Below are 27,700 nucleotides of genomic sequence, written 5' to 3'. Positions count from 1 at the left end.
TAACCAAAATTATATGTGTTTTTTATGTTTAGTTGCTTTTTTTGAGGTGTGATACTTAGAAAGATTATTAATGTTTATTTCATTGGTTACATTTCAATGTGATATTTAAAATGACAATATTCTTACCATTTTAACTTACCGGAATTGTTAAAGCAGTTCTAAAGGGGAGTGCGCTTGGAGTTTTTAAGCACATTAGTAATGTACAGAATAATTACAAGCATAATTATAATTGAGATGTTAGCCATTTGAGTACTGAAGAACTGTCTTTGTTTTTATAGGGTATATTCAGGAATTTTGATGATGCCTTCCTGCCAGTTCTGAAGCCGCATTTAGAACGTTTGGTTGCAGATTCACATGAAAGCACCCAGCGATGTGTTGCAGAAATTATAGCTGGTTTAATCAGAGGTTCTAAACATTGGACATTTGAAAAGGTGATGTGTTAATATTTCTACAGAACATTTCCAGTTAAAGCTATGTTACCCATTTTGGTGGCAATTTCCAACACATTAGATACTGATAATTAAAATATGAAATGTTCAGTGATAGGAAATATGCCGATATGTAGACATTGCTTTTGATTACAGATTACAGCCTAATTGTCTCTAAGAACATTTACTATCTTTAAATTTTTGAAATATTTACCCACATTGGTGGAAAAAATTCAAAAAAAGAAAAAAAAAGAAGAAGAAGAAGAATTCCAGTTTCTTGAAAAAGAGGAAGATCCTGGAACACTGGTCCTACATTAGTGCACTGTGTCACTCTGCTGATGGTGCATGTGCACTTTTCTCCATTAAGCCATTCCAGCTTCTTGTTAAGTCCTTTCTCTTAGCCTCCTTATCATTTATATTACTTGCCTAGTCTTCTAAACAGTTGGAGTTTGACTCTCCCTTTTAGAGTATCCCTCTTTTTAATTATACGATGTAGTTTTCATACACCTGCCTTTAAGGTTAGTTTGTTAGCAAAATGTACCAGACTAAAAATAACCTGGTCAAATGTCAGGACTACCTGAACATAAGGTAGATCACTGTTTTGTCGAAAAGAAGACACAAATAGGGTTTTTTGGTCAACTTTTAGGAGGACTGCAAACACTTTTGCTTACAAGAAACAATTTTATTTTAAAATGTCACATGTGGTCTTGTCTTCTGTTATGTTACTAAAGCCACTCTTGAGTTACCTGTTTTGTAAAACATAAAACTCCTGGCTCTTGAACTCTGCCTACCTTGGCCTCCCAAAGTGCTGGGATTACAGGTGTGAGCTACTGTGCCTGGCCTTCATTCATTCTTTTAGAAACTTAAAAAATTGATAACAGTAGCTGTTCATGTTTATGGGGTACATGTGATATTTTGATACATGCACACAGTGTGTAATGATGAAATCAAGGTATGTCCTTTTTAGCTAAGGTACAGTCCATGGACCTGCAGCAGAGGTGGCACTTGGGAGCATTTTAGGAAAGTAAGATCTCAGGCCCACTTGAGATGAATCAGTCTGCATTTTAAGACCTCAAGTGATTTGTATGCTCATTAACCTATGAGAAAATCTATGTGTGTAAATGCAGTCTCTGTACAACTGTACGTGTTTTTAAGGACTGTTTATCCAAGACTTGGAATTTGAAGATTATATCTCAGACTAATTACTAAATTAAATTAAAATGTCATTCATTGCCTCTACTTTAAGATTTAATCAAATGATCTTGAGAAACATGGAAAATTTGATTGAGGTTTTGTTTCAGCCTAGTATACTATTATACAAGATTTTTAAGAACACTTATCAGTCATATGAGAGATTTGTTTTGTTTTGTTTTGTTTTTTGAGACGGAGTCTCGCTGTGTTGCTTAGGCTGGAGTGCGGTGGGATGATCTTGGCTCACTGCAACCTCTGCCTCCCAGGTTCAAGCGATTCTCCTGCCTCAGCCTCCCGAGTAGTTGGGATTACAGACATGTGCCACCACGCTCAGCTAATTTTTGTATTTTTAGTAGAGACGTGGTTTTGCCCTGTGGCCAGGCTGGTCTTAAACTCCTGATCTCAAGTGATCCCCCTGCCTTGGCCTCCCAAAGTTCTGGGATTACAGGTATGACCCACTGCACTCAGCCAAGAGATTTTTTTTAAAGAGCCATACAAAGTATTTACTCTTTTCTGAATATTTTTTGGGAAACATTTCACCTATATCTGGATATGTATGATGATAATGTAGTAAGGTACTTTCCTGGATTAATTGGGTGCTCTAAAAAATAATTGGGGCCAGGCATGCTAGCTCATGCCTATAATTCCAGCACTTTGGGAGGTCAGGGTGACAGGATTGCTTGAGGCTAGGAGTTCAAGACCACCTGGGGCGACATAGCAAGATCCTGTTTTTACAAAAAGTAAAAAAAAAAAATGCCAGGCATAGTGGCACACACCTATAGTCCATGCTCCTTGGAAGGCTGAAGTGAGTGGATCACTTGAGCTCACAAACTTAAGGCTGCATCAAGGTATGATCGTGCCACTGCACTCCAGCCTGGGCAATAGCGTGAGACCATGTCTCAAAAATAATTTGAATGATGTATTTATATGTGTGTACATTTCCAGGTAAAGATATTTGGAGAAAAATGTTCAGAGTGTCATTAACTCTTACCCATATATTTTGTTTTGAGTAGGTGGAGAAGCTGTGGGAGCTTCTGTGCCCTCTGCTTAGAACAGCACTGTCCAACATTACCGTAGAAACTTATAATGACTGGGGAGCTTGTATAGCAACATCTTGTGTAAGTACCCTACATCTTTCTTTGTCTAACTCGTGTATTCAAACTGTTTGATACTGTCTCTGTTTTCTATTTCCATGGGATTAGAGACTATTATTCTAAGTGAAGTAACTCACTTCTTGAATCTTGAAAATTTGTTCATACTTTTGTCATCTTACGTAATTGGAGATGGCTCTATTCAGCCTTTCAAATAAGTCTTGAGAGGTGACTCAAGTGATTATTTTATCTTCTCTGCTGTAGTAATGCATTTTAAAATTAAGTGACAATCATGTATTTGGAAATGTCACTTACATATAGTAAAAGCCACATAATACAAAGTTAAGGTATTATTTTTTATACCAGATATGTCCATAGCTTGTGTACTTTAAGATAATCCATTTAGCTAACAACAGTTTTCTCACTGTTAACTTGAACTATGATCGTCACATTTGAATCTGAGTCATCTGTCAGTTTTAGTTTGATTTTCTTCTTCTATACAGTCAGCCCTCCATAGCCATAAGTTCCACATCTGTTGTTTCAGCCAACCTGAGGAGATGGAGAATATTTTGGAAGGGTGGGGGATGGTTGTGTCTATAGTGAACCTGTTCAGATTTTTTTTTCTTGTCATTATTCCCTAAACAATACAGTATAACCACTATTTACATAGCATGTACATTGTATTAGGTATTACAAATACTCTAGAGAAGATTTAAAGTGTACACGAGGATGTGCATAAGTTATATGTAAATTCTACACCATTTTCATAAGAGACTTGAGCATCTGTGGATTTTGGTATCCTATCCTAAGGGAGTTCTGGAACCAATCCACCACAGATACCAAGGGGTGGGGGGGTGACTGTACTTATATATGTTTTTAGTATTTCTAAAATAATTGAATATGGCTGGTGCACTGGCCCTCACCTTTAATCACAGAACTTTGGGAAGCTGAGGCAGGAAGATTGCTTGGAGCCAGGATTTGGAGACCAGCCTGGGCAACGTAGGGAGATTCTGTCTCTACAAAAAATAAAAAATCAGCAAAGCATAGTGGCACGTGCCTGTGGTCCCAGCTACTTTAGAGGCCGAGGCAGGTGGATTACTTGAGCCTGGGAGGTAATCACACTACTTCACTCCAGCCTGGGCAAGAGTTAGACCTAGCCTCAAAAACAAAATTAAATAAAATAACAATATGATTTATTTATAGAATTGTAGGTCCCCTGTTAACTGTTACATCATATTTTAAACACAGGAAAGCAGAGATCCCCGGAAACTTCATTGGCTTTTTGAACTGCTGTTGGAATCACCATTGAGTGGTGAAGGAGGATCCTTTGTAGATGCATGGTAAATTTTTAAAAAAACCTATGAGGTGTTTATAGAATGGTCTATACTTCTGAAGTCTAGATGAAGTAATTACTTTCTTCTGGAAGGTGTTGTGATCTGGTTCCATACAATATGTGATACTTAATAAGAGTTATTTATTAGTTGGATAAGTAAGTGAGATGTAGGCAACCTGAGCAATTTAAACACAAATTAGAGTCAGCATTCTTTGCTCTCAGATCTTTTATTGGAATTGTGTTCTTTGCTTTTGTGTCTTCATCACATCTTATTTTTCACTTTTTCCTGTTAAAAAGATACAAAGAGAGAGTAATCATTTTAAGGAAAAACTGCCTTGGTTGGGGCATATGGTGCTGTAGAAAGTTAGACAATAGAAATATGGATAATTTCGTTCAAAAGAAGTAGTACTTAATTAATGAGAAAACTTGAATTCTGATGTTTAAATATTACTCGGTGAGTATTCTGAAGTCAGTATTTCTTTCAGTTGTCTAGTAGTGGAGATGAAATGCAAATACAGAGAAAATGATGGAGGAAAAATAAAATCTTCATAAAGAGGCTATTTTGAATTGTGGATATTGTAGTATTTATTAGGTGAGAAAATGAAAAAGTTTTAAGTGAAATACAGACATTGTCTGTCCCTACTGTCAATATGTAAAGGCAGAAAGGGTATCCAATATAACACTGCGATGCTTTAATTTTAGTCGACTTTATGTACTACAAGGTGGCCTTGCCCAGCAAGAATGGAGAGTGCCTGAACTATTGCACAGACTACTGAAGTACCTGGAGCCTAAACTCACCCAGGTTTACAAAAATGTCAGAGAAAGAATAGGAAGGTAGGTACTGTTTTCTCTGTGGTATACCTCTCGAGTGCTTTGTTTTTTAAATTGTAATAGCTAATAATACATGCTGGTTATGTTGTCAGTGGGTTTCATGGTGTCTTTCTCAGATTGTTTGCTATTGTGTCTTGGGAACCAAGATAAACACTGAATGTAAACTAGGACAGCAGCGTTCTCCGAAGCCAAAGATGAGCAGTCACAACACTTCAGTTTCAATACCTCTTAATTATAAGGCTTCTTTTACACACAGGCATAATCTAAGACCCACTCCAGGAATTGTCTGGGGACAGTTTACTTTGATTGGGTCCTAACTTTTGAACCTCGTTTTTACTGGTAATGTGGTACCTCTTCCTCTCTGAAGTATTTTATTTTGCAGCGTGCTGACCTACATATTCATGATTGATGTTTCTTTGCCAAATACCGCACCAACCACATCGCCTCATGTCCCTGAGTTTACTGCTCGAATTCTGGAGAAATTGAAACCTCTCATGGATGTGGATGAAGAAATTCAGAACCATGTTATGGAAGAAAATGGAATTGGTGAAGAAGATGAACGAACTCAGGGCATTAAACTCTTGAAAACCAGTGAGTGGATAAAATTAGTAGAAACTCATTTGAAAACATTTACTCGATTATCCTGTGAAGTTTTTTCCCACCTCTTTTTTTATTGTGGTAAAATAGGCATAATGAAAAATTTACTGTTTTAACCATTTTTAAATGTGCAGTTCAGTGGCATTAAGCTACATTCACACCCTTGTGCAACCATCACGACCATTTATCTCTGGAATTCTCTTCACCATACGAAACTGAAGCTCTGTACCCTTTAACAACAGCTCCTCATTTTCCCTCCCCACATCCTTTGTAACCACTGTCTACTTTCCATCTCTGAATTTGCCCACTCTAGGTAGGTCATATAAGTTGAATCATAAGTCTTTTTTATGTCTGGCTTATTTCATGTTACATAGTATTTTCAAGTTGAATGAATGAATTTCTGATTCATGTTGTGTCATTCATCTGTTTGCTGGATATTTGGGTTGTTTCCACCTTTGGCTATTGTGACTAATGCTGCTGTGAACATTGATGTTTGTATAAGTACCTGTTTGAGTGCTTGCTTGCAGTTCTTCAGGGTATACACCTAGAAGTGGAATTGTGAGACCATGTAGTATTCCTGTGCTTAAGTTTTTGAAGAGCTGCCAGACTCTTCTCCACGGCAGCTGCACCATTTTACATTCCAGTCAGCAAATGCACAAGGGTTCCGTGTTCTCACCACTTGTTTTCTGTTCGCTTGCTTTTTTAAAGTATAGCCATCTTAGTGGGTATGAAGAAGTGTCTTGTGGTATAATTTTTTAAAGTACAGCCATCTGAGTGGGTACGAAGAGGTATTTTGGTTTGCATTTCCCTAATGATTACTGATATTTCAAGAATCTTTATAAGCCATTTGTATTTCTTGTTTGGAGAAATATTTACTCATGTCATTCATTACCCACCCCTCTGCTACCTTTCACCCTGTTATCCAGGCTGCTCGCTGCAGCCTCAACCTCCAGGACTCAAGAGATCCTCCCACCTCAGCCTCCTGAGTAGCTGGGACTACAGGTGTGCACCACCACCACACTCAGCTAATTTTTAAATATTTTCCAGAGACGAGGGTCTCCGTATGTTGCTCAGGCTGGTCTTGAACTCCTGAGCTCAAGGGATCCTCTTGCCTTGGCCTCCAGAAGTGCTGGAATTACAGGCATGAGCCAATTTACCCAGTCCATTTCTGAATTAGATTGTTTGGTTGTTTTTGAGTTTTAGTTCTTTATTTATTCTAATATCAGTGCCTTATCAGATACACAATTTAGAAGTATTTTCTCTTGTGGGTTGTCTTTCTACTCTCTGGATAGTATCTTTTTATGCATAAAAGTTTTAAATTTTATTTTGGGTGCTGTTACACTGCTTCTCAGTAAGTGTCTAATTTATGAAGTAACATAGATGATCTCTTTCATAACATTGAAGAGCTGTTGGAGTGGCTGACACTAACATTACAGTATTGTTCTACTTTGTGGTCTGTAAATGAATAGCAAATACTTACTCTGCATCTTTGTTTTCAAAATAGTATTGAAATGGCTGATGGCAAGTGCAGGAAGATCCTTTTCTACAGCAGTCACAGAACAACTTCAGCTTCTACCTTTGTTTTTTAAGGTAAGGTTTTGCTGAAATTAAGAATGCATATCCTTTCTTCAGACAGTGTATGAATTTTGGTTGGAACTCCAAAAAGTAAAATGGTCACAGAAAAATCATTAGGTGATAGTGGTTTAATATTTGTTGAAATTGTGTTTTTAGTATTAGGTGATAGCAGGACTTTGACAGCTACATGAAATTTTAACAGCATATTGTTTTACCTGGTAGCTAATTTCTCAGTAATAATAGATTAGAGGGACTATTAATAGCTAAAAGAAAAGCTACAAAGAAATTTTTTAATATAGCCATTTCCGACTTCTTTACTAATATAATCTACAAACGAAAGTGTTCAGTATATTTTGTTTATTTTGCAATGTTAAAGGGCCCTATAACTGTTTTTAACAAATATCTGCAGGAAATCATTTGCCTCTGGTATCATATAATGACATTTTGTTAATGAAAGGCATGGTTTGAGGAGGTTTTATCTAATCATCTACTCAGGGGATGCAGTTAGTAGAACTAAGGTCACAGGTTGAGTCATTAGTTTCCAAAAATCATAGTTTGCAATAATGATATGGTTGACTGTGGTTAGGAAAACAGTGTTAATTATACATTTGAAAGGCTTGGCATAAACATCACCACTTTTTGACATTATTCATCAGTACAGTTATTATTATCCAAGGAGGAGAGCCCTTACTATTGTTGATAAACAAATGGTATGCTAAACTTTTGATTTGCTATAATATACTTTGTTTTTAGGAAATTTCAAACAGATAACTGTACCAGTAACTTTCAAAGATTGAACTACTAAAATATTTTAAGAATGCTATGCAGAGGATGATACCCAGGAATATCCCTGGGATCTTTTGGGGTATAAAAGCAGACAGTAGCTGCTAGTGTATAAGTCCTTCTTACCTATAGGTCTTTGGTGTATGTAGGATTTGTCTACCTAGTACTTAAATGTTTTTCCTCTGTCACATACCAAGCAGATAGAGAACATTCATAAATTCATAATGTGCAATGATTGTTAGGATAGCTGGGGTTCTATCCCTTTTCTTTCATTCAGAACAAATATAGGCAAGTTTGTAAGAGTGCAGTTGGTAGAAGAATGATTTGAATTCACCTGAAGTTTATGAAAAACTTAGGTCGTTAGAAAGCTGTACGATAGAGGCCGGGTGCGGTGGCTCACGCCTGTAATCCCAGCACTTTGGGAGGCCGAGGTGGGTGGATCACAAGGTCAAGAGATCGAGACCATCTTGGCCAACATAGTGAAACCCTGTCTCTACTAGAAATACAAAAATTAGCTGGGCATGGCGGCACATGCCTTTAGTCCCAGCTACTTGGGAGGCTGAGGCAGGAGACTCGCTTGAACCCGGGAGGTGGAGGTTATAGTGTATAGTGAACTGAGATTGCGCCACTGCACCCCAGCCTGGCAACAGAGCGAGACTCCATCTCAAAAAAAACAAAGAAAGAAAGCTGTGCAATATAAGTTACCATTGACAAGCCTAACATTTTACCTGGATATACTAATATTGAGGTTGAGAATCTCCTAGGCCATCATGATGAATGGGGCCAGAGGTACAAAGGCATCACATCATAGTTATTTTGCACATAAATCAGATGTGTAGAGGGTGAGGATAAAGAGAGGCGTTTAAAAGAAACCTGTTTACTAAACCATGAGAGGAGCACAGAAGGAGTTGACGAGGAGGTCAGAAATTTCCTTTCCAACATATTTCAGATGCTTATAAGACTTGTAAGTCAAGATGCTTTTATAAGTGAAGATAATGGGTACGCATTCAGAGTTCAGTGGAGCAGTGCAGCCTGGTGGTACAAACTTGAATGTCATCAACATAGATGGTATTTAAAACCATGAAATTGAATGAGATCATCAAGGGAATGGGTGTAGATGGGAAAAAAAAAGTATAAGAATTGAGCCAACATTCACAGGTTAGGGGTGATGAGAACACAACAAATAGAGATGATTCAGTTAGCATATGCCTCATAACTTACTTATATGATCTAAATTAGAACCATTTAAAGGAGTAGATTATTATCAACTATCCAAAGTTTAAAACCCAAATTACCTGATTGTGGGTGGTCAACAACATGCATTTCAGAGGAGAGACCAGCGGATGGCAGCTTACCACCTGGGCCCCCCCCCCCCCCCCCCCCCCCTTTTTTTTTTTTTGAGACAGTCTCCCTGCAGTGGTGCAGTCATGGCTCACTGCAGCCTCAATCTCCTGGGCTCAAGCAATCCTCCTGCCTCAGCCTCTCGAGTAGCTGGGACTACAGGTGTACACCACCATGCCTGGCTGATTTTCTCAAAAAATTTTATACAGGTGGGGTCTAATGTTGTCCAGGTTGGTCTCCAGTGGTTCTCCCACAATAGCCTCCCAAAGTGCTGGGATTACAGGTATGAGCCACTGTGCTCAGTCTCCCATTCCTAATTTAATAAAAATGAGTTTCATTACTTTGAAGTTTGTGAAAAATTTCAGTAACAGTGTAAGTTTAATTTCTCTCCTTTTAGAAAGAAATAAATGCCTATTGAGAGAAAACTTAGAAAGTTGGAGGGAAATATTCATAAACTACCATTACCATTAACCTTTCTCATATGTATCTTTTTTTCTTAAAATTATTGTGAGTTTATAAATGCAGCACATACTCATAAAAAATCTATAAGATAGACTGACAAGACTAATTAACAGCCACTGTTCTTAGTTTTATTTATATTATTTCTATTTATATATATTTCTATTTTTATTTATATTTCCTCAAATGTTATTTTCCTACATAGTTGTTTTTCAGTAGAGTCATGCCAGTAGCTCTACAGCTTCCCTTTTATGAATGTAATCAATGTATATACCTTTTCACGTCAGTAAGTAGATATCTGTATTATTCCTTAGGTGGCTTATAGAATTTAATATCCAGTGTGCTCTCTAGTAGTAGATTTTTGGTTTTATCACAGTTGTTCCCTAGGTAGACAACAAGAGGCAGTGAGTGGAGTCATTAATAGCATGAAGTTTTGAGCCAGGCTGCCTGGATCAAATTCATCTCCATGGCCCATGAACTCATTATGTAATCATGGGCATCTAATTCAACCCCTCCGAACTTTATCCCTCTCATCAGTAAAATGGGGGTAATAACACCACGCATCCTGAGGCTGTTACAAGGATTAAGTGAGTTAATACGTGTCCCTCATTATCCAAATTGAGGAGTGGGTAGCTGAGTCTGATAACAAGGAATTATGTACATTTTCCATTTCCTGAGTTGCCATTATCAAATAGCAAGAGTTAAGATTAAAAGATATTGCATCCTAAATTGAGAGAATAAGGGGTACTTACATATGCTAAGTGCTTAAAGCAGCATCAGGCACATGGTAAGCACTGTAGACATGTTCCTCCTCATTAATGATACAGTGAACATCTTGTATATATCTTTTGCACTTTGCACATATTTTTTATAGGATAAATCACGAGAAGTGAAAATGCTGGATCTACTTCAGCTAACACATTGTTGTAAGAAACATGGTACATTGGCTGTTCTGTTAAAAATCTTTTTTATCCTATCCCATAAAAAGCAGTTTTATATCCATAAAAATCCTTGAAATATATATTTATTAAATTTATATTTATATATATCTATATATAAACTTGCCTATTCTAGTCTAAGAGTCTTCATACTCTTAAGATTAAAGGAAGAGGTTTTCCAACCAGTAATAGCTTACAAAGTCCTGGCTTTCGGGTAAATAGAGTCCTAGTTTAAAATCCTGCCTGTAGGTTGGGCACAGTGGCTCACACCTGTAATCCCAGCACTTTGGAAGGCCAAGGTGGGCAGATCACTTGAGATCAGGAGTTTGAGACCAGCGTGAACAACATGGTGAAACCCCATCTCTACTAAAAATACAAAAATTAGCCAGGCGTGGTGGCAGACACCTGTAGTCCCAGCTACGCAGGAGGCTGATGCAGGAGAATCACTTGAACCCTGGAGGCAGAGGCTGCAGTGAACCAGATCTGGCCACTGTACTCTAGCCTGGGTGACAGTTTAAAAAAAAAAAAAAAAAATTCTGCCTGTGACAGGTGCTTTCTTTGTGATCTTGCACAAGCTTCTGAACTTCTCTCCTATATAAAGAGTGTGAGTTTAATATCAGTATCCCTCATAGAATTGTTAGAAGGATGAAATGATACACTTGGAAAGCAGAAAGCACAGTCATAAAGTACATACTTATATTATTATTTTACTGATCTTTAACTGAATTTTAATTTGGAACAATTAAGGGCTCAAATGGTGGTGGTCAGGAGGGAGGAGAGGTATTTTATCCTAAGTTTCAAACTTCAAAATGCTCCTCAAAATCCACCACTGTAGTTTTGCATACGTGAAACTTAGAGAAGAATGTACAGATATTGTGGTACATTGGATACAGTCACCTCACATTGATGGTATTTCTTTAGAAAAACTTTTTTTCAATAATCAGGAGAAAAATATAAGGTAATTCCTTTGCTAACTAAATGAACCGCATTTTCTACTGGTTAACATAGTTTAGTATATAATCTATCTGGTGAAATTTATCTGTTGGATTTTAGGATTTTACTCTTTTTAGTAGAACATTTTCACCCATGCTGTACTTGAGTGTATTGTGTCTTAACTTCATTAGAAAAACACATTTTTTCCATAATGGTAGGAGGAGAGACTGCTGATTCAACAGACGAGTGAGTCATCTTAAACTCTGGTGGTAATAGACCTTGCCAGCAAATGAGTATCTTCTTTTTTATACCACAGTTAACTACCCAAACTGTAAATCACCTCATATTTACTATGAGTGTGAATAAAATGACCAGGAAAACAACTCCACCTGTAATGCCTAGAGATGTGAACTGTTAAGTATTTACCATTTGTACCCTGACTTTGTTGGTGTATGTCCTTTTATACCTTTGACTATGAATGTGTCTCTGCTATACCCTACAAATGTGTTTGTGAAATTGTTTTATGAATAACAATTCCTTAATTCTGCAAAGTGATTTTGGTTTGTAACTCAGTATATCATGTCCATCTTTTCATATCATTACACAAAATTGCCTCTTTTTATGACTAAATTGTACCATCATTTAAAAATTTAACCAGTTTTCTGTTGATGGAACCTCTGGCTGTTCTTAAGTATCTTGCACATGTGAGCATATTTGTAGGATACTTCCTAGGTATAAAATTGCTGGGCAAAAGAGATGTATCTGCATTTTTTTTTTTTTTTTTTAAAGAGATGATAACTCACTATGTTGTCCAGGATGGCCTCAAACTCCTGCGCTCAAGTGATCCTCCCACCTCAGTGTCTTTGTAGCTGGAACTAGGCTGCTCTCAAACTCCTGGCTTCAAGTGATCCTTGTACCTTGGTCTCCAAAGTGCTGGGATTACAGGCATGAGCCACTCTGCCCTGCCCACGTTCACTACTTTTAAGCTTTTGCACACCTCTTTGTCTCTAAAGAAATACCCTGGCTGGGCGCGGTGACTCACGCCTGTAATCCCAGCACTTTGGGAGGCCGAGGCGGGCGGATCACGAGGTTAGGAGATCGAGACCGTCTTGGTGAACACGGTGAAACCCCATCTCTACTAAAAATACAAAAAAAATTAGCCGGGCGTGGTGGCGGGCACCTGTAGTCCCAGCTTCTAGGGAGGCTGAGGCAGGAGAATGGCGTGAACCTGGGAGGCGGAGCTTGCAGTGAGCCGAGATTGCGCCACTGCACTCTAGCCTGGGTGACAGAGCGAGACCCCCATCTCAAAAAAAAAAAAAAAAAAAGAAATACCCTTATACTGCTGATTTTTTATTTTCCAACTTAAGTTACTTTTCTATGGATGTCCTGCCATTTTGGAGATGTGGTTAAATTACTTCAACCATATTCTTCCTCACCCACACCAAGGCAGGGTTTTGAATCTCCTTGTCAAGTTTATACTTCTGTAATTTTTTTAAACCTTTATAAACACAATTCCTACTGGGATTGAATTAAATTCATAAAGTAATTTTGGCCACATACCAGGGATTAAAAAATAATGTGTTCTGACATCGCACCAATTGATGTTCAATAATTAATGTTCAGTGTTATTTCCTTTTCCTTTTTTTGTCACCCAGGCTGGAGTGCAGTGGCACGATCATAGCTCACTGCAGCCTCAATCTCCCGGGCTCAAGGGATTATTCACTGTTACTCAGTTGGTTAGTGTTTCTGGGCACATTTTCTAAAGAGAGATAGCTTGTACTGACATTTTCAATTCAGATTTGGGATTACTAAGATTTTATTTAACCACTTGCATTTTTATATCTTTTACCTCTCATGTGAAAACTCTTGGTTCCTGTTGACAGTTACTCTAAATTTGATTTTTATACATGCCACAAAGCATATATTACGCTGTTTTTAAAAGTCACTGCTCTAAGTATGTCTCTGCCAGCCAGATAAACAGTGAGGTTCGCTTATTTCATTTTGCTTTTGCTTGTTTTCTGAAGAGATTTTTAAGGGATTACTTTATAACAATAGGAATGGTTCATACGATAGGATATCTAAGCTACAAGGATGTACTACAGTTTATTTAACCCGACACTCTCCATATCCAATAGATATTTGAATTATTTCCAGTGTTGTGCTTTTGAAATAGTGCTACAATGTACATCTTTGTGTAGTCATTTCCTATGTTTGCCAGTGTATCTTTGAGATAGGAGGGTAGACACACATTGCCAGTAGAAAGTAAATGAATATGTGCTTTTGCTAGACGCTGCTCCACACCCTTCTTTATTGGTTATTTCCTCAGAGACTCACTTTTACAGTATGATATTAAACATCCCGATTTTTCCCAGTAGGACAGGTGAAAACATATAACTCAGTATGGTTTTAATTTGCAAAAAGTAATAATTTTTATTCTAAAATACCAAGGATTATATTTAACTGAGGTAAAATATTTAAAACTTGGCATTATGAAATATCTTTGAATACTCGTAACAAAAAAGAACTGAATCATGCCTTCGTTATGACAAAGACTCTCCTTGACCAAACTTAAGTCAGCTCCTCCGAGTGAGCCCTCCTTCTGACTAGATCTCATCCTTGGGCCTGTCTTTGGCCTGTCTGTCTTTGGTCCAGTTTTAGCAAGACTGTCTCTAATTTAGTTTAGAAAGAATCCCCCACCCTTGGTATCTGATCAACCTATTCTGCCTTTTGCAGGAATCCTGTTAAGTTGGTTTAGAAGGAATCCCCTTACCCCTGATGTCTCTGAATAAAGTTTTCCTTTCGATTTTAACAAATGTCAGAATAATTTTTTTTAACAACAGTTTAAAGCTGAGTGTATTAATTCACTATGATAGTTTGTCCAGTGTTTGATAGAAATAATTTCCCTTAGCAAACGGTATTGTTTTTAAGAGACAGGCTATCACTCTGTCACCCAGGCTGGAGTGCAGTGGTGTGATAATAGCTCACTGTAACCTTGAACTCCTGGGCTGAAGCAGTCTTCCCACCTCAGCCTCCCAAGGACTATAGGCATGTGCCACCAAGCCGAGCTAATTTTTTTTTTTTTTTTTTTTTGTAGAGACAGGATCTTGCTCTGTTATCCATGCTGGCCTCATGAGATCCCTCCAACTTAGCACCCCAGAGTCCCTTAGCAAACTTTGTTAAAACTTTCCCCTACTGAATGTGCAAGGGTGTATTTTTAAAATATTTAAAATGAATTTAAGGCATTAAACAGCATACATTCATAATCAAAGTATGGTACCAGACAAACCTGATTTCTTCATGAAAACAAATACGGGTACTGGGTACAGTGGCTCATGCTTGTAATCTCAGCACTTCGGGAGGCCAACGCAGGAAGATTGTTCAAGCCCAGGAGTTTGAGACCAAACTGGGCAACACAGTGAGAGTCTGTTTCTACAAAAAAAAAAAAAAAAATTAGCTGGACACGGTGGTGCGTACCTGTGGTCCTAGCTACCCAGGTGGCTGAGGTGGGAGGATCACCGACCCCAGGAAGTTGAGGCTGCAGTGAGCCATGATTGTGCCGCTACACATCAGCCCGGGCTACAGAGCAAGACCCTGTCTCAAAAAAAAGAATGACAGCGGCTATAGCCATCAGATTTGTTGGAATTCATAATGATAATCTTTTAAAAATTGTTATTTACTTTTGGAGGACAGACGGGAAATCATTATTTGGAATGAGGGAAAACTTTTATATATATATAAGTATTCTAGCTAATAATGAAGAAGGAATGACCATTTCGCAAATCTCTCTTTTTGTAATGGATTATCACAGAAAGACAAAACTAAATATCAATGAAAGAAATACATAGCGCCACTTACGTTGTGCCCAAAAAAGTAAACTTCAATAAAGTCAGACCTTTACATCTAATAGCCAATTTATAAGACTTACTGGGGCCAAGGAATACCACTGCAGGGCTACAGTCAGGGAAGGCCACAGTGGGGGAAACTACAAAACAACAGACACAGCCTTTTTTCTCAAGGAAAAAAAATACAGAGCAAGGGATTTTAAGATAGTAGGGAGAATATATGCATTGAAAGAGATTTATGAAACATACAAAGTAAGTACAATATATGGTCATTATCTTAAACCTGATTTCAGAAAACCAGTTGTAATAACACATGAATGTGGTAATTGGGGAAATCTGAGTACTACTACATATTTTATATTATTACTGTAATGAAGTTTTATGTGTGATGATGTCCATTACATGATTCTTTTTTAAGAGACCTTTTAGAAATAATATAATAAAATATTTAGGATAAAATAGGGATTTGCTTCAAATAATTTTATTGGGGAATGAGAGTCAGAGTGGAGCAAAAAAAGAAACAAAAGATTATGAGTTTGTCATTATTGAAGGGGTGATTGGCTCATGGGGGTTCATTTTACTATTCTCTATATGTTTGAACTTTTCCATAAAAATTGTTTAAAGATCTATTATCTCTCATGTAGGATGCCTTTGTACTTACTGGCAATTATTTTTCCCTTTTTGTCCTTTTTACATTGTTTTTTAGATTGCCCCAGTGGAAAATGACAATAGCTACGATGAACTGAAAAGAGATGCAAAGTTATGTTTATCGTTAATGTCTCAGGGGTTGCTTTACCCTCATCAAGTGCCTTTGGTACTTCAGGTGCTAAAACAAGTAAGAGTGCTTATACTATTTATGTCTTTTGATTGGAATTTTGGTTTACCATTCTAAGAATTTCACAGTCAGCTGCAGTGCACACAGCGCCTGGCTTTTGTTTTGAATTTTCTTTTAGTATAAGAGAAGACATATATATTGACCAAAGAAACGGACCTAAATTCTGTGCCTGGCTCTGCCACCGCCTTCGGTGACTTTGGGCAAGTCACTCAAGCCAAAAATATGCAGAGAGCTAATTCATTATTAAGTGCTTTGGATAAAAAGTGCTTATGAGGAAGGGGGATGGTGGTTCCTTTCTACCAGTTCTCCTTTGTTTTGCTCACTTCTGTTACCTGGTCTATTCTAGAGAGACCTATATTGACTATACATTCTCTGCCTGCATTGTTAGTATACCATATGGTCAGCTTTTCCCAGACATTACACATGTTATATAGAAGTGGACATCTTCCCATAGCTTTCATTTTAAATTTGGTAACACACTGGAAAATATTTTCAACAACCTCCAGTGGTATTTCTTTGTAGTAGAATTTAGTAGTTGTTAATCATTTGCTTTCCAGACCATACTGCTGCTACCAAAAGTAAAATAATGTGCCATCCTCAGAGGAGTTAGGAGCCATTAATCATGACTGATTATCTCTTGTGAAACTGACTTTTACCTTTGTTATGGGTATTTTTGTTGTTGTTTTTGAGACAGAGTTTGCTCTGCTGCCCAGGCTGAAGTGCAGTGGCACCATGTCTACTCACTGCAACCTCCGCCCCCGAGGTTCATGAGATTCTCTTGTCTCAGCTTCCCAAGTAGCTGGGATTGCAGGTGCCTGCCACCATAGTCAGCTAATTTTAGTATTTGTAGTGGAGACAGGGTTTCACCATGTTGGCCAGGCTGATCTCAAACTCCTGACCTCAGGTGATCCACCCACCTCACTCATCCTTCCAAAGTACTGGGATTACAGGCATGAGCCACCGCACCTGGCCTCATTCAACCTTTTATTTATAAGGAAATATAAGATGAGCTTGTCCTAGCTGTAGCTGTGAAAATAGAGTTAAATTAGAATATTACATTGTTTGTATGTAATGTCACTATCTGTCACCTCATGTTCTCGTCAGTACTGCTTTATCGTTTATTTCTCATTCACAGACAGCAAGAAGCAGTTCTTGGCATGCACGATACACAATACTGACCTACCTCCAGACCATGGTATTTTATAACCTCTTTATTTTCCTAAACAATGAAGATGCAGTTAAAGATATCAGGTGGCTGGTTATAAGTCTTTTGGAGGACGAACAACTAGAGGTAAAATTTAAGTTATAGAAAATGGGAATTCAGTCAATTTAAAGAAACCATCATGGTTCCCTTTTTAATAAGTATTTGTGGCCAGGTGCAATTGTTTATATTTATAACCTCAACACTTTGAGAGACTGAGTCAGTGAGATCACTTGATGCCAGGAGTTCAAGACCAGGCTCGACAACGTAGCAAGACTGTCTCTACAAAAAGTACCAAAATTAGCTAGATGTGATGGTGTACGCCTGTGGTCCCAGCTCTCCAGATAGTTGAGGTCAGAGCATTGCTTAGCCTGGAGGTTGAGCCTGCGGTGAACTGTGATTGCACCACTGCATTCATCCTGGGCAGCACAGTGAGACCCTGACTCAAAAAAATTAAATAAAAGTAAATTTAATTTTAACGTAGCCCTATGTGAGTAATTTTGATACCCTAATCATGATTCCTTATAATACAAATGGAAGAAAAATTGGGCACGTTTTCATTCTGTTTTCTTTGCAGTTGGGCAAATAATACTTGTGAACCCAAGTTTTCTCAACCATGAGAAATTGGGGATGATAACTGCAATTGTCCTACTAGTTGTACTGATTTTTAAGGACTTAATGAGAATGTGCACGATGGCAGTTTCAAAGGGAGTAAAAATCTACACATAGACGCTGCTATCCAGTAGATTTAAGATAGGTTTGCTGTCCTTTTTTTGTTTTCCTTTGATAGAGAAATTAAAGATAACTTTGTGGTGAGGTTGCATTAATGTTTTGTACAAAAAGATAATGTATTATCCCATACAGCCTAATGTAAGAAGCATGTTGGCAGTAAATATGGTATGAGATACTACTTTTTAAGTTGGTATTAAGGAAGAAAATGTAATTGAATTTTTGGTGAAAATGTTGTTTGTTTTATGGACTTTATAGTTTTTTCTTATAGTAAAGTACTCACAGTATTTTATATACTTATTAGAGTTGAAAATAGATTTTACTCACAGGAAAAGTAGGAATGGAAATTTCTTTACCTTCCTAATGAGCCTATTTATATTTCTTACATTCTGAGAGTGGATATTTTCTAGTCCCAGTAGTACTCACAGACTGGTTATAACAACTCTTAACACGCTTCAATTAAAATATTTACAGCTGTGATTTTGTTTGTTTTTTTTTTTTCTAATTTCTTATTCTTTAAAAGCTAACATAAAGGAGTGGAAAGGTTGAAACCTTGTCATTGTCTCCTAACTTTAATTTTTATACCACTTGCATTAAAAATGTAGTTTTTAGGAGCTTCTTTTAGAACATTTTTATGGTGGGGTGTTTGTTTTTTTTTTTTTTTTGAGACCGAGTCTTGCTTTGTTGTCCAGGCTGTAGTGCAGTGGCACAATTATGGCTTGCTGCAACCTCTGCCTCCTGAGCTCAAGTGATCCTCCCACCTCAGTCTCCTGAGTAGCTGGGCCAGTGGGCACTCGCCACCACATCGAATTCCTTTGTTTGTATTTTTGTAGAGGCAGGGTTTCGCCATATTGCCCAGGCTGGTCTCAAACTCCTGGGCTCAAGCAATCCACCCGCCTTGGCCTTATAAGTTATTTTTATGTTTTCTTCCATATAGAGGTTTAAACATAGCTGTTATGTAAACATAACCATGATGTTCATGAAAACTATCATTTTTTAAAGCAACATGTAGTATCAAAAAGCAGTAATAATTTGCTAATTTTTATTCGTTGATAGTATGGGGAGAAACAATGTTATCTAAATGAGAACTGTTTAAAGAAACCTTACTGTATTTAGTCTGGGTGCTGTGGCTCACGCCTGTAATCCCAGCACTTTGGGAGGCGGATCACGAGGTCAGGAGATCGAGATCACTCTGGCTAACATGGTGAAACCCCGTCTCTACTAAAAATACAAAAAAAATTAGCTGGGTGTGGTGATGGGCGCCTGTGGTCCTAGCTACTCAGAAGGCTGAGGCAGGAGAATGGCGTGAACCTGGGAAGTGGAGCTTGCCGAGATCACGCCACTGCACTCCAGCCTGGATGACAGAGCAAGACTCTGTCTCAAAAAAAAAAAAAAAGGAACCTTACTGTATTTAAAGGAAAATTATTAGAAATAGAGGAAAAGAGTATGTTTTTAGCTGAGAAGGCTAAATATATTCTTTCCTCACTTTTTAAAGTTAATTAATTATAGACATGTACCCTGGAGTAATATATCTCAGAAATAGACCGTATCACTGGAAAACGGCATAAATCAGTTGGAGGTGTTGGGGACCATTTGTTAGCAATTTAGAGTAAGGGAAAAATTAAAAATTAAAATGTTTCATATTACAGTATATTTTTGATATAGTAAAGAGACTCACCTTCTCCCCCACTTTTTGGAGACAGAGTTTCACTCTTTTTGCCCAGGCTGGAGTGCATTGGTGTGATCTCAGCTCACTGCAACCTCCGTCCCCTGGGTTCAAGTGATTCTCCTGCTTTAGCCTCCCGAGTAGGTGGGATTACAGGCACCTGCCACCACACCCAGCTAATTTTTGTAGTTTTAGTAGAGACAGGGTTTTACAGTGTTGGCCAGGCTGGTCTCAAACTCCTGACCTCAGGTGATCCACCCACCTCGGCCTCCCAAAGTACTAGGATACAGGCGTGAGCCACCATGCCCGGCCAACCCCCGCCCCCTTCCGCATTTTAAAAAATAAATTAGGAGAAAGTGGATTTGGATATTACTTATAGGAACATAATAGAAGCAGAAATGACTCTCTAAGCCTTTGAGTTAATAGGTGTCACATCAAAACATGCACAGATCTGACTACTTAGAGTGGTAGTGGTATTGTAATAATGTATACACTTAATGACACTACATGCTATAAGCAATAAAAAGTCACACTTCCCAATGACCAGGAAAATGCAAACTTGAAACAATGAGGCATTTTTACCTACTCCTAATTTAGTGTTTTCCTCCCCTCACAAAACAAAAATGTGTAGTAATGAAAAGCAGTGTAAGGTATAACAGGTAGTTCACATTTAAGTTTTGTGTCATTATATGTTAGCACTGGCTTTTTTGAAAAGCAACAAATAGCCATAAAATTAACAGTAAAATTGTTTATATCTTTACATTTACTAATCCCAATTTTCGTAATCTATTCTAAGAAAATACACTGCAGGCCAGGCACGGAGGCTTACGCCTGTAATCCCAGCACTTTGGGAGGCCAAGGCAGGAGGATTGCTTGAGCCCAGGAGTTGGAGACCAGCCTGGGCAACACAGTGAGACCCAGTTCTACAAAAACTAAAAACTTAAAAACACAGAGTGAAAATATATACTGTAATATGAAAAGTTACACAAATTACAAATATTTGTAGCATAGTACTGAAAATACGAAAGCAATCTAGTCAGTAGTTAATTATGAAAATAAATTTTGGAGGCCGGGCGCGGTGGCTCACACCTGTAATCCCAACACTTTGGGAGGCCGAGGTGGGCAGATCACGAGGTCAGGAGATCGAGACCATCCTGGGGAAACCCCATCTCTACTAAAAATACAAAAAAATAAATTAGCCGTGGTGTCAGGTGCCTGCAGTCCCAGCTGCTCAGGAGGATGAGGCAGGAGAATGGCGTGAACCCAGGAGGTGGAGCTTTCAGTGAGCCGAGATCGCGCCACTGCACTCCAGCCTGGGCGACAGAGTGAGCCTGCGTCTCGAAGAAAAGAAAAAGAAAAAAAAAAAATTATGGCGTATAAGCTTTATAGGAAATAGTGCAACCAGTAAAACATTTTACAATGTATTTCATATGCTAGTGTAATGGACGCAGGAAAGAACATTATGTACTCGACAGACTATGATGATAAACTTATGAAAAAGCTTTTGAAGGAATACAACAGGGCAAAACATCTGTTTTTTAAAATTATCATTGTGTATTATGAACATTAAACATAAATGTTTGTGATTTCTATGTGAAACGATGCCTTTTTACTGCTTTTTTTCCCCCAAAAGTTGAGTTACCATTCCAATTTGAAATGAACTGTGTACACGCTTCATTTAGTATTTGTATAAACTGTGTTTATAATCTGACAGCAGCCTGTAAAATTCATAAGAATTAAACAGGATATAAGTCTCTATGATGTATGCCAATTACAGAAATTAGGTTGGTCTGTGCTTTGTTACTAACAAAAATATCTAAGGCAGTGGCCTTCAGAGATGAAGTCTGGGAAAACTTGATCTTAATGTCAGGCTCTGGCACTGCTTTTACAGTTATAGCCCTGATGAGAGCTATCAGTAGGGAAGATAATTGATGGAGAAATTTAATTTTTCTAAAAGAGGTAAAAGTTTATGCTCATAACGCTAATATAGTTTTTATCCATTACGAGGCCACAGACTCTGAGAATCTGCTGAAATCTCTATTAAGAAACTGCCAAAGAGCATACACAAAATTTGCATGCAACTTCAGGGAAGGTCTTCACCCCAGTTCCCACACTACCCCCATCCTCCATTATTCCCTCAGACTTAGAATGTCAGTTCTAATAGAAATAATTATATCTACAGGTTCGAGAAATGGCTGCTACTACCTTAAGCGGTCTGCTACAGTGTAACTTCCTTACCATGGACAGTCCTATGCAGATTCATTTTGAGCAACTTTGCAAAACAAAACTACCTAAGAAAAGAAAGCGAGACCCTGGTTCTGTAGGAGATACCATTCCTTCTGCAGGTAACATTGCTGGTAGAAAACACTCATATCCTGTTGGGAATTAACGAGGGTTGACCAGGCTTACTCATATTTATTGAATACTTGTATGTATGTGCCCAGGTCTATGCTAGGTTTTGGGAAAAGTCTTCCCTAGTTTTGAGGAATTTTGCATATAGAAAGCAGGACTTGGGAATGTAGAAAAGCTAAAATTGAGGTAAGTACAAAGGAACCTGTAGAACTGCTACCTAATAACTCTTGTAATCAGTCTACCCTCCACCCAGAATAGCTTCATAAAAGAGATACTCAGATTAGTTATTTTGGAGGGTCTGAAATACCTGTTTTTGGAATTTAGAACTTAAATGTAGATGTACTGACAGAAAAAACTAAACAAAGCAAGCCTTGTTTTGATTTGGAGATGGGGATTGTTTGGTCCTTCATTAGTCCTTTGGTGAGAGAGTGCAGAGTCATTGCAGAAGCTGCCAATCTAGTTGAATATAGACACAAGTTAAACACGAGAATAAGATCTGACTACTATGTCATGTTTAAAGAGAAATGTAAATGTGATTACAAAGATGCATCTTGCCACATTAACTATAATCCTAATAGACAATACATGAAAAGATTAATAGTAAGTAGGCATTTTATTGAATTTAGAGCAAGTGCTTAGAATATAAAACTTTTACTGCTGATTAGTGTCTTAATTATGTCATAAAGTTACCTAGTAACAGAATCCAATAAAATATCAATGTACATTCTAGTATCTTTGCTTTTTGGGATATATATATATATATATATATATGTTTTATATATAATATATTGTAAGCATATTTTATAATACATACCTTTTGGAAACAGGATCTTCCACTGTCGCCCAGGCTGGAGTGCAGTGGCATGATCTTGGCCCCCTGAAACCTCCACTTCCTGGGTTCAGGCAATTCTCATGCCTCTGTTAGCTGAGTAGCTAGAATTACAGGCACGCACTACCACACCGGCTAATTATTTGTATGTTTAGTAGAGATGGGGTTTCACCATGTTGGTCAGGCTGGTCTTGGACTCCTGACCTCAAGTGATCCACCCACCTGGGCATTCTAGAATACTGGGATTACAGACGTGAGCCACAGTACCGGCCGGAGAACTCTTATTTTTTTAAATGATAAAGTGCCAGAGTATTTTTAGGTCTTTGTTACACCAAATGATATTGTTTACAATTTTGACCAGTCCAAATTCTCTTTTCCTTACCTTCAACTCCGTTTTCCAAGTGTCACATATACACATGTAATATGCTTTAAAACACATGAATACACACACCTTTACTGAGAAACTGAGAATTTGAAACGACTTTAACTTACAGCACTACAGAAAGAATAGAGACCCTTTAGAATACAGACATGCTGCAATTCGCTGTTTTAAGAAATAGACCTTCTTCATACATGATGTGTTAACTAATGAATCAATGTATTCTGGGTAGGGTCATCACATCCAGAAAAAAAAAAAAGCTGCTAATTTTGATTGGAGATTGTTTTAGAATCAGGGATTGTACTGGCCTAGGTACAATTATGCTGTCATGGATGAACAACTATGGAAGTCTTAAAAAATTCTTTTTTTTTTTTTTTTTTTGAGATAAGGTCTTGCTCTGTCGCCCTCCTTGGAGTGCAGTGGTTTTGAACAATAGCTCACTGCAGCCTTGACCTCCCAGGCCCAAGCAATCCTCCTGCCTCAGCCTCTTGTCCAGCTGGAACCACAGGCATGCACTGCCATGCCCAGCTAATTTTGGTTTTGTTTTTGTTTTTTTTTTTTTTGAGATGGAGCCTTGCTCTGTGGCACAGGCTGGAGTACAGTGGTGCGATCTTGGCTCACTGCAACCTCTGCTTCCCCGGTTCAAATGATTCTCACGCCTCAGCTTCTGGATATCTGTGACTTCACATGCCATCACACCCAGCTAATTTTTGTATTTTTAGTAGAGACGGGGTTTCGCCACGTTGGCCAGGCTGGTCTTGAACTCTTGACCTCAGGTGATCCACCTGCCCTGGCCTCTCAACGTACTGGGAATATAGGCATGAGCCACCATGCCTGACTGCCAGCTAATTTTAAAAATGTATTTTTGGAGAGACAGGTTCTCACTTTGTTGCCTTGGCTGGTCTCAAATTCCTGGCCTCAAGTGATCCTCCCACCTTGGCCTCCCAAAGTGCTGGGATTACAGGTATGAGCCACCGTGCCCGGCTGACACATTCTTAAAAACAGTATTATTTTTAGTTTAGCCTCAAAATCAAGTTTTTGATGTGTATACATGTAGATTCATTTTAAATGCAGAAATTCACATATTGAAAACAACACAATTGAAAACTAATTTTATTTCACTGTCACAAGTGCATTAGAGACATGTAAATATTTGCACATATGTTGCTGTTTTCTTTGCAGAGTTGGTCAAACGCCATGCTGGGGTGCTAGGACTTGGCGCATGTGTTCTTTCTAGTCCTTATGATGTTCCCACCTGGATGCCCCAGCTCCTCATGAATCTCAGTGCACATCTAAATGATCCTCAGCCTATTGAGGTACAGTTCTTCCTTATTAGTTTGTACATGTAGTATCAGTGATGTTTTCTAAGAAACCATAATAATAATTTCCTGTACACTCTGAACTAACTGCTTTCATAAAGCTACTGCCTCTGCCATTACAGAGACCTTGCTGCCATGGATATTTGAGATCTTTTGGTAGTGAGGAAATTATTGTAGCTTCTGTCCCTCCCAGTTCAATGGAAGTAAAGTACTGTCACTATAGCTGTGATAAGTTTTATGTTTCTGTTTTTCTAGCACAGCAAAGTATTTTACTGGAAGTTAGTATTAAATAGGAAATTATGATGGCATTTTTAGTAACTCAAAAGACCATTGACTTAGTCCTTCTCATCGGCTTTTTGGTTTTGTAGCATTTGGTATTGTGTGAGATCTGAAGTCTAGAGGGATGGTAATTTAACTAAAAATATCCTACATATGATCCTGGTTGTCCAGAGAGGTTAAAACATATGTGGATTGTCTACTTTACAGATGACTGTAAAAAAAACCTTATCCAATTTCCGAAGGACTCACCATGACAACTGGCAGGAACACAAACAGCAATTCACTGATGACCAACTGCTTGTTCTCACCGATCTTCTTGTGTCACCATGCTATTATGCATAGAAAGGTAAGTCGGAAAAGTTCTGAATTTAAAGATGTGACATCCTCAGGCAAATGTCGTTGGTTTGGTGACTGAAAAGTAGGTATTTATTGTTTTTTTTTTTTTTTTCTTTTTGCTGACATTCTTAGATGTCAGTGTTTAGATAAAGTTGGATGGTGGGGGTTGTTTGTTTTTAAACATGGCTTTTGCCACAGCCATTGGAAATGAGAATTTTTCTGTGCCTCCTTGCTTTAGGTATAAAGCAGAGAAAATGTGTGACAGCTTTTGAACCTTTGTAAATGAGTGGTGTCAGTAGCCTGGGAATAGTTAGATAAAGGAAAATAAATCTTATTCTTAGTTGCCTCCTAGGTGGGACTGGGACATTTTGTGTGGCCCTGAGGACTCTGGGTTCTAGAAAGTTGTGAGAACATTTCATCTGGATTCTTACACCCATTCTGTTAAAGAGGGAGCACCCAGAAGCCTTTCTACTGGCATAGGAAGAATAAAAATTTCATGTATTGGGCTTTTAGAGTTGGCTGTCCTGTTACCTAATTGAAATTTTTTCCTCCCTGATACAGATGACTAGTCCTCACTTCAGGCTCTTTTCATCAAAAATTCCACACCCTCAGGTACCATCTGTGGTGGCTCTCTGCAAGTTTTAAAACTGCCTCTGCTGAGCTCTCATCATTTTGGTGGTTTCTGTGTTAGATCTCATTAGTGTGCGTTCCACAGCTTCTCAGTTGCCATTTGATTTCCTAACTTGTCCGGAAGTGTTTCCAGAATACTGATCACTTTTTTTTTTTGAGGCATCTGACAAAGTCACAAAGTCTCAGACTAGAAATAATTACCCAGTATGATCATGGCATCCAAGACCAGAGTCTCGGAACTCATTAAGAAACAGTTGACTTGGAATGGAGAATGCCCATCTGTCACACAGGTCCTGTCATTTCATTCTTCTCAAGTTATTTTCAATTCTTCCCAAATGGCTGCTGAATTTAGATGGTAGTAGGGCTGTGGGTCATAAATCTGAAGCCTTGAGAACCTTGGGTCTGGAGAGCCATGAAGAGGGAAGGAAAAGAGGGCAAGTCCTGAACCTAACCAATGACCTGATGGATTGCTCGACCAAGACACAGAAGTGAAGTCTGTGTCTGTGCACTTCCCACAGACTGGAGTTTTTGGTGCTGAATAGAGCCAGTTGCTAAAAATTGGGGGTTTGGTGAAGAAATTTCTGATTGTTGTGTGTATTCAATGTGTGATTTTAAAAATAAACAACAACAACAATAAAAATCCTGACTGGCTGGTTTTTCCCTGTATTCTTTACAACTATTTTTTGACCCTCTGAAAATTGTTATACTTCACCTAAATGGAAGACTGCTGTGTTTGTGGAAATTTTGTAATTTTTTTCTTTATTTTGTTCTCTCTCCCTTTTTATTTTGCCTGCAGAATCGTTGAGAGACTAATGAGGCTTGATATTTAATTGATTTGTTTAATATGTTATATAAATGTAAAAGATTGTATAAACTGTAGAGATAGCATTGGCAAGACTTTGTACAGATGCAACCTTTTACACACATCATTGTGTAATTTGTAAAGATTCACATGTAGTTCTTTATTATAGTGATTTTGGGCTTTTGTGCCCACTGAATGCCATTTTTTGTGTTTTTAAATTATTTTCTTTATCTTTCTTTGTTACCAAAACTGAAATGTGGGGTTTTTCTCTTTTTTTCAGTTCATTTATCATTAGAATGTCTGAACTTTTATGTAACGTTTTTGTGTGCATCTCTCAATGCTAACACCACATGTTTGCCTATGACAAGTTTATAGAGTGAAAGGTATCTTCTAGATTGAAATAATTCACAAATTGGTGAATATCATCTTGCAACACACCCTGTACAGTCTTCCTTAAAGGAACACTACAGTATATTTTTAGTATCTACATGCTGAATGACTCAGTACAGACCTAAGCACAGCAGTGGTCCTGGTACAGTATTTAAGTGTCAGCATACACAGGCGTAATCCCTGTATAAAGTAGTGCCAAAATGATTTCAATTGTGTAACTAGTTTAAAACCCAATAAATGGATTGTTTTTAACACCTGGCTTTTGTCTTCATTAAGAGGAGAAGACAGTTCTGTAGGCAATGACTCCTGTGGATTTCCTTTTGCAGCCGTAGATTTGTATCTGTAAATGTATGTCCTCTGACCAGTATAAATTTTCTAGGTCTGCCCTGTACAATACAGTAGCTCCTAGCCACATCTGAGTGTTTATATTAATTAAATAAAAAATTTATTCCCTCAGTCTCACTGGCATATTTTAAATACTCTTTAGCCACATGTGGCTAGTGGTTACCACACTGAATAGCATCGATGAACTTTTCCATCATCACAGAAAGTTCACCTAGCGCTGACCTAAGTGATTGATTTTTTTTTTTTTTTTTTTTTTTTTTTTTTTT

General features: G+C 38.0%; 1 protein-coding gene across 2 annotated transcripts in view; it reads left to right on the top strand.

The window, feature by feature from the left end:
- The window catches only part of PSME4 (proteasome activator subunit 4), a 103,265-nt gene extending 75,924 nt beyond the window's left edge, over positions 1-27,341 (top strand). The window contains exons 36-47 of one of the 2 annotated variants that reach the window (XM_023190183.3): positions 279-431; positions 2,633-2,737; positions 3,959-4,050; positions 4,746-4,877; positions 5,257-5,465; positions 6,976-7,061; positions 16,049-16,177; positions 17,313-17,468; positions 21,956-22,118; positions 24,516-24,649; positions 25,139-25,277; positions 25,829-27,341. In XM_023190183.3, the coding sequence (XP_023045951.1) occupies positions 279-431; positions 2,633-2,737; positions 3,959-4,050; positions 4,746-4,877; positions 5,257-5,465; positions 6,976-7,061; positions 16,049-16,177; positions 17,313-17,468; positions 21,956-22,118; positions 24,516-24,649; positions 25,139-25,273 (1,494 nt within the window). In that variant the 3' untranslated portion in view covers positions 25,274-25,277; positions 25,829-27,341. The remainder of the gene's footprint in view (positions 1-278; positions 432-2,632; positions 2,738-3,958; positions 4,051-4,745; positions 4,878-5,256; positions 5,466-6,975; positions 7,062-16,048; positions 16,178-17,312; positions 17,469-21,955; positions 22,119-24,515; positions 24,650-25,138; positions 25,278-25,828) is intronic. The other variant, XM_023190184.3, reaches the window with a different exon arrangement.
- The last annotated feature ends 359 nt before the right edge of the window (positions 27,342-27,700 follow it).

This window comes from Piliocolobus tephrosceles, chromosome 15, assembly GCF_002776525.5.
Source record: "Piliocolobus tephrosceles isolate RC106 chromosome 15, ASM277652v3, whole genome shotgun sequence".
Taxonomy (NCBI): Eukaryota; Metazoa; Chordata; class Mammalia; order Primates; family Cercopithecidae; genus Piliocolobus; species Piliocolobus tephrosceles.
Note: the sequence above shows the minus strand (reverse complement) of the source record. Positions and strands in the feature narration are given on the sequence as shown.